Genomic DNA, 10,638 nt, shown 5'->3' with positions numbered 1-10,638 from the left:
AAAACTAAATCCTGGGATTTCACGTGCCATCATCACGACCTGATTATGAGGCACGCTGTAATGGGGACTCCCACCCGCCGTGGTTGCTCAGTTGCTATGGTGTTGGGCTGCTGAGCACGAGGTCGCGGGATCGAATCCCGGCCACGGCGGCCGCATTTCGATGGGGGCGAAATTCGAAAACACCCGTGTGCTTAGATTTAGGTGCACGTTAAAGAACCCCAGGTGGTCAAAATTTCCGGAGTCCTCCACTACGGCGTGCCTCATAATCAGAAAGTACTTTTGGCACGTAAAACCCCAAATATTATTATTATTAGTAATGGGGACTCCCGGATCGATTTTGACCACTTGGGATTCTTCAACGTGCACCTAAATCTACGTGCGCGAGCGTTGTCTTTTCTTTTTTTTTTTCATTCTGCCCGCATCAAAATGCGACTCGGAATCGCATCCCCGAACTCGTTCTTAGAAGCGCAACGCCATACATCAACTGCAAGCTACCGTGGCGGGATCTCCTGCAAGCAGTATCTGTAAAAAGATACGCGTATAAAACGAGATAACCGAGTGACAGAAGTTAGGGAGCTGTGGATAAGGCGTTGCAGAAACAGTTTCCTGCAGCTTTACGAAACAATTCGCGCATGCACTTATCGGTTCCTCGAATGGCACACCGGTGAGCGGGTGCTTCGGCGGACCAAAGCGCGGACGTGCCACCCGGCAGTTTTCACATGGCCCGCCGCGTTACAACACCATACATACACACTGAGCGCAATGTCGGCAACGTATACACGGCACGGTTTGCAGCCACTCACACGGATCGTCGTCCATGGCATCGGCCCACCTCACCCAGTGTTTGGTTTGGTTTCGCGCCTGGGGTTAAGGTTCGACCCACTACGGGGCGTAGGCCATGAATTGGGGTGGTAGTAGGGCGAAAAAGAAATGAAGAAAACCAAAAGAGAATTTTGTAAATTAAAGAAGAAAAGAAACACAACAGAGGGATAACGATAGTTGGTAATATTAGGTTTAGGGATATATTTAAAAAGCGGTGCCGTTAAACTTGTTGCTGTTAACGAGAAGGATAGAAATTTGGCCTTGCTGGTGCGACATGCTGCAAATGAAGCTCAAAATACACGGACAGAAGGAGATTACAACGCGTGCGCGATTTGCATGCGATATGGTATACGCAGGATGTCCCAACTATCAAGCGCAGCGCTTTTAAAAAAGATGGCCCGTTCTACGCGAATACAAGCAAGTGAACATTGTTCGCAGTCGAGTAGAGTAGCCGCCACTAATTTTTTATTCGTGACATTCAGTTTAATAATTCAGTGGAATTAGCTATTATTTTTCAAGTTATTGCTTTAATACCGAGCTGTCAATGAAGCATCTGTAGGAAATTGAAAGAAACTTGGAACAGGAATATTATCAGCCAGGTACTTCTTGCCTCTATTTTTTTCGACTGATAAAAAAAAGCCCGCGAAATAGAAATAAATATCACGTGACTATCCGTCCACCCGCACTTGAGTTACTGGCATTTACAGTAACCTCTAGCCCGCACCGAAAAGCAGCGCCCTCAAGCAAGCTCCGTAGCAGTTAACAGAGCCGGCGCTTTATCATGGCACGCCCCGCCCGCGACAGTGGGGCACGACAGATCGCCCACTGAAACTAACACGAGCGAGATTGAGCAGATAAGATTGTCGCGGGGAAGGCTTGCTATCGATGTGTAACTGAGAGTTTGTTTACTACATCTAACGGACTCTCCAATGCGCGAAGAGAGAGAAAGAAAGAAATAAACGTTTATTGTTGGAAACAGCGTCCCGATCGAGGCCCGGTGTCACCCTGAGGCGGGGAGGCTCCATAGTCCAGGAACCCTCTGGCTTCGACTGCCCTCTTGGCCCTGGCGACGAGTTGTCGACGGTCTTCCAGGTCCACGAGGGCGATCCTGGCCTCTTACGTTTGGAATAGCTAGAGGGTCTTCGTTTGCTTGTTGCGCTCGTTTCGCATTCGTTTCCGGTTTCATTCCGCTGCTTTCCAGCCACGGGCATTCCAGGAGCAAGTGTGCCAGGGTGTCGGGTACGTTGCAGAGTGGGCAGAGTTAGCCGTGTAGCGTCGGGTAAAGGTGGTGCATCATCGTTCCGCGAGTGTAGGTGTTACTTTGTAGGCGTCTGAGAAAAAAAGATGTACCAGGTGTAAATGCAAACTTAGTAAAGGTCACGTCGTGGCAGGGTGCATGTCCTGCTGCCAAATGTATATACGGCGCCACGAACAGCGCGGGACTGCTGCACACTGTGCACATGTACTGACACACGGCGGACTGCGAAGGGGCCTCACAGCTCTGTCCAAGAGATCTTGCGGCGTGCAAGAGTTCTATTTAATGTTTTGTAGAAGCAGCGGATGGCTCTTCTCAAGCTCTCGTGAAATTGTATAATGCGTATCCGTGAGTCGTGAGGCTCATAACTGCTGTTTACAGCCTAACTGAGTCAGAGGAATCGAATAACCAATGGAGTCGGGCAAATATTTTTCTGCGACCGTCTTAGTCCCTGGGTTCAAATCCGGCATCAGAGGGGGTCGAATCAGAAGCCGGACTGAGACAGTCCGACTGTTTTTAGCTGGAAAAAGAAAATGTCAGCGACGCCGTCGAAGCGAGGATGATGATAAATAAATGTTAATGAAAATGAGCAGACGAAAGTTTTGGTCGTCCCCATGTGTGTGGCTTCCTCAGTCAAGGATTCCATGGTCTTCGCCTGGCTCGCAGGACTCCCCCCCCCCACCCGCACCCGAGGCTAAGTCGAGCGGAGGCGGTAGTACTGAGACAGCTCCAGACCGGATCGCTACCGAGCCCGAGACTGATGAATCGCATGTACCCCGAGACATATCCGACCGATAAGTGCAGAGTCTGCCGGAGGGAGACCGCAGACTACACGCACATCTTGTGAGACTGCGTTAAAAATCCAGAAGATGCAACATCAAGAACGCTCCCACCGCGGCTCGAGGCAGCCGCGAAGAGCTACGACCGAGACGAACAGCTCTGGGCCCTCCAGCAGGTCTTCGAGGCGCTCGAAAGGCAGGGACCCAGCGAGCCGGCAACGGCGAGCGAAGACCCGCGCCGAGTAACGGCGACTTCGTAGATGACGTAGGCCCTCGTCGGGGCGCGCGAGCGCCCAACTGCAGGCATAAATAAAGTTCACTCCAATCCAATCCAATCCAATCGCCGCGGTCTGGCCTTGTCCATCTGTCGGGACTGGTCCTCAGGGCTAGAGCTGGTCAGCTGGTCCTGCCACTGCTCCGCGGCTGGGTGGGAAATGGGTTGTGTGTATGTGTCGTGCTCGCATTCCCATAGTAGAGTGTGTTGGGCTCTTGACAGTTCTTAAATCTGAAATCGTAGTTGGTTGAATATATAGCGCGAAGTAACGTACCATGCGTGTTTGTAGTTGTCCAAGTGTGACGGCATCTCTTCTGGACAGGTTGGCGTGTGGGAGAGGGTAGTTCATTCCCAAAAACTTACTTTCTCTTTTGTGTACAACAGATCAGTGACATGTTGTACTAATAATGTTTTTTACCTAACCAGACGGTGTTCCGACGAAATATCACACTCGCACATTAGTTGTGCCGTAGAAGAGTGGAGGCGGCCCGAATAGCACCAGCGAATACAAACGAGGTGGCATGGAATGTGGTAGCTTCAATAGAGCGTCGAGCCTTCGCTCACGGGCTCAACGGTAATGGCCATCGTAATGACATATAGCTATAAACTCATTCCAGACATAAGTTACGCGGAGTAGGGAGACTTGACCGGGACACTTCATCAGCGATCGCATGACGTCACCAATGGACGTACGGACGAGGATGCTTCGATCCTTGGGAGCTGGTTTATGAGTAAATTTTATTCAGCTGCAGGCAAGGTATGGCAACCTGTTCTAGAAAATTTATCAACGTTCGCTCCGAATCGGCCCAGGAATATCGTTGCGAACATGAGCTCACACTAGTTTGACTCTGCACTATATAGACAACTCGAACAGCTGCGAGACGGTCATACAATATCCGCGGATAATTAGAAAAAAAATTACAGTTCCTGGAAATCTTTTTCATTCGTCAGATGAGCGCGGCGGGACTAGAGAGGCGTTCACGGTCTGCAGACGGCGCCCATGTAGACGATGGAGTGGTTGTAGTGGTGCATCAGCACGTACAGAAACGGCCTGTTGGCACGGAACGCGATCATGGAGGCATCGAGCGGGTTCGGCGGCCGGGTCGCTTCGCCCACCCCTTCTTCGGTGGTGTCGAACAGCGCCTCGTGGATGAAGTTGTCGACGCAGAGGCCCGAGCGTGCGCCCGTCATGCGGCTCAGGTCGACGATGTGGTCGTCGAACAGGTTGGTGATGCCGAGTGCCTTCAGCGCCGGCACCATCTCGTACGACTTCTGCAGCCGGAAGCGCGGAATCCACACGGCCATCGACGTCACCGGTTTGAGGTCCTTGAGCAGGCGGCGCACGGTGCTGTAGTTGAGCGCGGCCACCAGCTTGCCCAGCGGAACGTGCCGGTCGGGCAGAATCAGCAGCAGGCTCAGCGAGCGGCAGACGTAGGACAGTTCGAGCGCCTCGCACGGGATGTGCGTGCTGCGGCAGTAGAGAGCCGTGCGACACGACTCCATCGTGTCCACTTGCGCCTGCGCGGTGCGAAGAAACTTTGTAGGGCAGCCCCGCAGAACGACGGACCCTTTTTTCGCGGAGCAGTTTGCTGTAGAGGCACGAGATGGCGCTTTCGGCGACGCGCCGTGTGTTGCCTCGGCGAAAGCGCGCGTATGCGATCAGCTGTCGGGAATACAATTGGGTATTCGCTAACGCACTGTGCTCTACTCATGCTGCAAAATGTGGAGCGCTAAAGGGAAGACATGTACAGTAGCAGGATGCAACAACAACATTACCGATGATTACGATACTTCCTAATGCGAAATTTGATCGCAGCTGTTAACGTGTTTTCATATAGTTTGATCGCAGCTGTTAACGTGTTTTCATATTGCGATATGTTTGCTAGCGCGGACAATCTAGCTCGTGCGGCGCATTGCAAACGGAGCGATGTGTGGCGCGACTTCCTCGCTAATCGGGAGATCACGAATGGCAGCGCGTGGGTGACGTGTGGGCTTGGTCCACAGCAGGCGCCGCAGACAGACCTCCGCTCAGGCAGCGCTTTGTTTCCGTATAGGGCATCGGCGGACGCGCTCGCCGCATGCCATCGGTGAACAGACGATGGCGCGCTACTCTGGCGCCATCTCTTAGTGGTCGTCGCCGCAGAGCCCGTGTTGCGCGGCACTAAGTTTTTCTTATCACGCTTTCCTCATACCCTCCTCCTCCGTTTTCCCCCTCTAGAGCCATAGCTGAGCTCATTTAGGCTTCGCTATTGCCGCCTTTCATCCCCCGCTGCGCTCCGCGTTCGCTCTTTCATCCTTCGCTGTGCTCGTTCGCTCGGTTACGCCGAGGGACGCCGACGCTAAACGCAGGAACGGGTGCTTAAGAGCTAGGCTCTAATAGTGTTTGCCCTAGGAACGAGTGAATCTATGTGACCAAGCCCTCGGACAGCTGCTACATAAGAACTCTGTGTTTCCGGCCCTTCGCGATGCACGGCTTTCCTTGAGGATAAATAAATTAACTCATCTATCACCGTTGTATCGCTGACCTTCAAGGAAAGGACGTCAACTCCGGAACGTCGGCGAGAGTTCGTAGCGCTCGTTACACATGCTAGTGACAAAGGGAGTTTCCGCCGCTTCCTGGCATAGTACATTTCCAGCACCTTATCTACACATTCATCCCCTCTCACTCACAAACTTACGCCAACTGTGTCGCCAACGTGTCAAGAATAAATGAATCAACGCAGGCTTGAATAAATGCGCCAAAGCATGGCTGACGGCGACTACGCCTATACAGCACACGGATGTACGACGCTTACCCTACGGTTCATAGGGTAAGCGAGTGACTAGCGATAATGCGTATTTGCTACAAGCTATTACAAAGTACAGAACATCTATGTTCCAAGCCTTATGCGCTGCAAGAAAATGCCTATCGCAAATGAGCACCCGCGAGCGATTAGGCAGAAAATAAACAGTCAGATAGTGACCGCACTGAGGAAAGTTACTGAGTCAGAAACGTGACAAGACGCTGCGTCAAAGTGTTTGCCGAACAAAGGACGATGAGAAACACGCTGATCATGATTTAATTCACATGCGGAAAGTTTGGGAAGCTTGGTATACATATCTAACCCCGCTTTTAGTACAAGCGCCGTATACTCTGCTCGCGCAGTTTTGACAAGGCGTAATGCTTCGAAAGCGCTTACACGTTCTCTGAAGCTATGGTCAAAGCTTTATGTTGTCCACCCAGTCATCGTCTACGATATCCGCCGAAACAGAGGTTTCCTGAGCCGCACCAGTGTCATGCCATCCACGGAGACAACGCAGGCAGCTGAGACAAGCAATGGACGCGTCACCACGTGATCAAACATGGCGGCGCCCAGGGAATTGCTGTGAAAAGGATCTATTCGTCCATCTCACAAGTCGTTTGCAGCCCTTTTGAAGCTGAAGGACTCCTTAGCCAAAAGGAAGGCCGAATGCTGCTCCAGACGTGTTCATCCACGCCGCGTCGTCTGCTCACCGCCACAGTAATTTGCGCAAAGGTAAGCGCAAAGGTCACCGTCACCTATCGCTGTAACCTATCATGTATACCTAGCACAAATAAAACTATAATACTACCAATAACGAGACAGTTGTGCCCGGAACTATATTCCGCTGCACAAAAATATTACCTGTGTACGCCTCGCACCTTCGGCAGTGCTGCAGACGACTTGTGAGATGGAGAATAGAATACCGAGCATACATAATTTGTTTAGGCTGCTTTGAACGCAGGCTAATCTCGGGCCTGTGGGCCTGTAACGCGTCTGCATTGCAGAGGAAAACAAAAGTGTCGGCCAACCGTCTCCCTGTTGCTGACGTAGAAAGGCGCCTTGACGGGTCCGTAAAAGGGCTCGCTCCATACACCCCGAAAGTAGATGGCGCTGACCAGCAAGAGTCGAGTGCTCGCCGACACGTCGCCTTCTCGCATCAGTTGCGTCAGGTTGCCGTCGGTCGCCTGCATCAAGGCACGCTTGGCGCTTTTACTTCACAAAATGTCATCTCTACAATCACTAGAGCTCGAGCGAGTATATACAGTAGAAGAGAATGGAGTCTTACGAATGTACTACTTGCAAAGTTTAGACGCAGTGTGTTGTGCCGTAGCTTAGCTCATTTAGTTGAATTAAGACGGCAAGCTGGGCGAGTTGGTGATTGAACATGTTCCTATGGGTGGGCAGCGCAACCCGGACGAAGGACGAGAGGAAGTACACAACACTAGTTGTTAGTCTGCGCTCGTGTTGTGTACTTCCTCTCGTCCTTCGTCCGGGTTGCGCTGCCCACCCATAGGAACATGCTCATTTAGTCGCAGTAAAACCAATTCTGCGCGGCTCTTGACCCGTTCCAAAGTTATAAAGTCATGCATGTGTGGCGCAAGTCACCTGGGCGGCCCAAGCGTTGATCTCCTGGGCGGCCGCCTGCGGGTTCTCCTTGAAGTTGAGCCGGCCCAGGTCGCACGAGAAGGTCTCCACCAGCGTCTCCCTGAACTCTGGCAGCACCGGTATTTCCTTGGACACGTATATCCTGCTGCCCAGCGACACCTGCGTCCAGGAGGACACACCGCGAGAAGAAAGTGAAGCGCGGCGTCTCCGTCCCCGCGCACGGCTGAGGCGCGCACCTTTGTGTTGGGCATGGCGCCGTTAAGCATGGACAGTATCCTCTCGCAGGTGCGGTACAGGTTGTTGGAGTCGATGGCGCCCAGGGCGTGCACCACCTGCGCGGTGGTGGCGTCGCCGCTGCCCACGATGGCCATTCCCAGGGCGACGGCCACGCCGAACGGCGACAGGCACACGTTGGCATCCTGGGACTCCTGCAGCGCGTACGACACCAGCTTCAGCCCGAAGTCGGTCAGGGTGCAGAAGGGCCGCCCCGTCGTCGGTGTGCCCGGCGTCGGGGGCGACGTGGTGCCCAGCTGGGTCCGCATTGGGCTCGCACTGCCGGCCGACGCCATCGCCTGTGCGGCCGCGATGTCGATGGCCCGGCGGCTGACTGAGAGGCTCGCGGGAATCATTCCGCGCCATTGTTTCTTTCCTCTGTTTTCCAGACTGCGTGCACTCCGCCCAATACTCCTCCACCTTGGCATTCCTATCAGGTTTCAACGTCGATGAGGATCTCCCGGCCTTCACCTTGAAAGGCTTAGACTATGCGCGTGCGCAGTTGTATTTGCTGCATTTTGGCTCGCTGGACATTTTGTTTTGCGGCCGTGACGATGGTGACGACCAACTGAACGAATTTTCGGACTGACTTGTTTCTGGTAGAGTGAAACAGTGCATCCTGGCGGCGGGTGACAGGAAAGCATTGTCGGCGGCGGTTGTGGAAACGAATCACGACTTATAATTGACTCCTGTTTATATTGCAAATTCGATCTTACCCAACGCACGATCAGTGGGAGGCGTTGCTGACCAGTTCGGCATTGGAAGGCCAGCGAAAGCTGATCGCCGGAGCCGGAAGTGCTGCCACCACTGTATGGTGTCCTGGACTGAAGGCTCCACCCAGCCTCGGGCTCTTTCTCCTCCCCGCGTCCGATCGAAATAAAGTTCTCTCTCTCTCGCTCTCTCTCTCTCTTTCATGTCGCATGCGGCGGCTACAATTTTATAAGGCATGCCCCCGTTTTTTCTAAACAAATCTACAACCTCCGCGTAAAACGCGCCTCGCCAGTGGCGGATTTATTATTTATTCAAGGGGCAGTATAGCAACCTTCTTTAAAGTGGGGGTTCCTTTGACTTTAACCGACTGTTTGTGTGGACGGCATTACGGAGTCTCAAACTTGGCCGCGATCCTAGAGACAATGTATAATTAAAGGTGCTGACGTATGCTTGGTGGACCAATTCTGATACCGGAGAACAATGTGTGACCGCGTAAGGATCTTAATGGGCTTTGTAACGTGGGTATAGGGCCGTCGAGGCAGTTCAACGTCGCAGCGCCCCACACGCTTCATGAGAATGACAAGTATAGCTACAACCGATAAGTGTCTATACGAACCACGTGACGTCGTCTATGCGATACTAGAGCGCAAGTTATACGTTCCGGACAACATTCATTTGAGCTAGATGGTGCATACTTGAACTAGGAAAGAACAGCATTAACTAAGACAATCACGAGCGGGAGAACGACACAGGACGAGCGCAAACTTCATCTATTCATTGAAATAGCAAATATAAGGAAAATCACAGACATGCGCACAAGGACCACAATGTATCATCTGCCAAAACGTTCAAGCTATGACATCTCGCTCTAAGAGAGGGTCACAGAAGTATCACTAACACAGGTTTTTTTTTTTCTCTCTATTCTCTATATGGAATGCTTCCGAAACCTCACGTGCCTTTGCATCTCTGCTTCGGGTATCGGTAACAGACACGACTGGGACGCAGTGTCTGTTTGCCACCTTTTTTCACATTGTGAGCGATTCTATATGCATACGGAACCACTTCCGGCTTCGCAGCTTGTTTTTCTTGTGCGCACGGTTTCTTGACCGTGGCACCTTTGATTTTCTGCAAGAGCGCTTCAGCCACTGCTGTGATGACCGTGCATGGGAACCCGGCCGAAACCAACCTATGAAATTGCTTGTCATAGCTCGCACACATGGCATGGCGACACGATTTCACAAGCGCAGGCTCAAGACAAAGTTCAGCAACGGAACGTTTTGCAGTTTTTGAATGAGCCGACGCATAAGGAAACAGCTCCTTTTGTTCTCGATGCGCGTACTGCATGCCAACATGCATGCTCTTCGCCCACGGTTAATGTCCAAAAAAACTACAGGTGCCCCCGCGAGTGTAGTTCATGTGTGAATACCAACATCCGCCCCTTCTCTTTAAAGCTGTCTAGGACAGTGCGTACACGGATCCGGTCGTATCAATCTCTTCTCTACTTTCTTTTTTAGCAATAAGACGCTTTGCAGAACCACCAAAACGAGGCTATATAGCTTCGCATAGCATCGATTCCTACAGTCCTCATGGAATCTGCAAGTTTTGTTTTGTGTCAAAATGTTTGTCTAATAAAAGTGTGTGGAACTTTGCTGAAGCTATGCAAAATACGTGTATGAATTTTGTACATTCAAATTTTCAGCCATGCGTTCGAGAATATACTCGTCACGTGACTGCGAATGTGGCCCTCTGCAGTACATAACACACGCTGGCACGCTGCTCGTGTTTTATGTAGTTATGTACAAGTCGCAGCCATGTCGTAGCAACTATGGCTTGGCTATGACTGCGACACTGCATGACGGCCATGCCCTGTACTAACGTTGTACCTCCAGGTTTACATGCCTACACGTCATTTGCAGCGAGGAACAGTCTATTTTTTTTCCTCCACTTTCCTATCAGCAGTGGATCAAGCTACAAGACTTAAAAATTTTAGGCCCACCTGTTTGCCTTGCCTCAAATAAATTTGCTCGACATGTTTGTAGGCGTGATGTACGCGGAAGACACTGCCTTGCACGGTCGCTATCTCACCTGAGGTGTCGCCGGCAGTTGGCTCTTGCCTGGAGGCGACCTCGTGGTTTG

At 51.9% G+C, this 10,638-nt stretch overlaps 1 protein-coding gene across 1 annotated transcript; it reads right to left on the bottom strand.

Moving 5' to 3' along the window:
• Positions 1-3,468: 3,468 nt before the first annotated feature.
• On the bottom strand, positions 3,469-8,451 carry LOC142588206 (serpin B9-like). The gene is made up of 4 exons (XM_075699739.1): positions 7,755-8,451; positions 7,519-7,677; positions 6,942-7,097; positions 3,469-4,648 (listed from the first exon to the last, which is right to left on the bottom strand). Exons 1-4 carry the CDS (start codon positions 8,217-8,219, stop codon positions 4,109-4,111), a joined length of 1,320 nt encoding a protein of 439 aa, XP_075555854.1. The 5' UTR covers positions 8,220-8,451; the 3' UTR covers positions 3,469-4,108.
• Positions 8,452-10,638: the final 2,187 nt, after the last annotated feature.

Source organism: Dermacentor variabilis, chromosome 7 (genome assembly GCF_050947875.1).
Source record: "Dermacentor variabilis isolate Ectoservices chromosome 7, ASM5094787v1, whole genome shotgun sequence".
Classification (NCBI taxonomy): domain Eukaryota; kingdom Metazoa; phylum Arthropoda; class Arachnida; order Ixodida; family Ixodidae; genus Dermacentor; species Dermacentor variabilis.
Note: the sequence above shows the minus strand (reverse complement) of the source record. Positions and strands in the feature narration are given on the sequence as shown.

Bases quoted from the DNA above. Each gene is read 5' to 3' on its own strand.
- LOC142588206 (XM_075699739.1), bottom strand. From the start codon at position 8,219: ATGCCAAGGTGGAGGAGTATTGGGCGGAGTGCACGCAGTCTGGAAAAC. The intron at 7,098-7,518 runs GTGACTTGCGCC...GCCTTGATGCAG, and splicing joins TCAACGCTTGGGCCGCCCAG to GCGACCGACGGCAACCTGAC. The intron at 4,649-6,941 runs GTTGGCCGACAC...CGCACCGCGCAG, and splicing joins ACGTCAGCAACAGGGAGACG to GCGCAAGTGGACACGATGGA.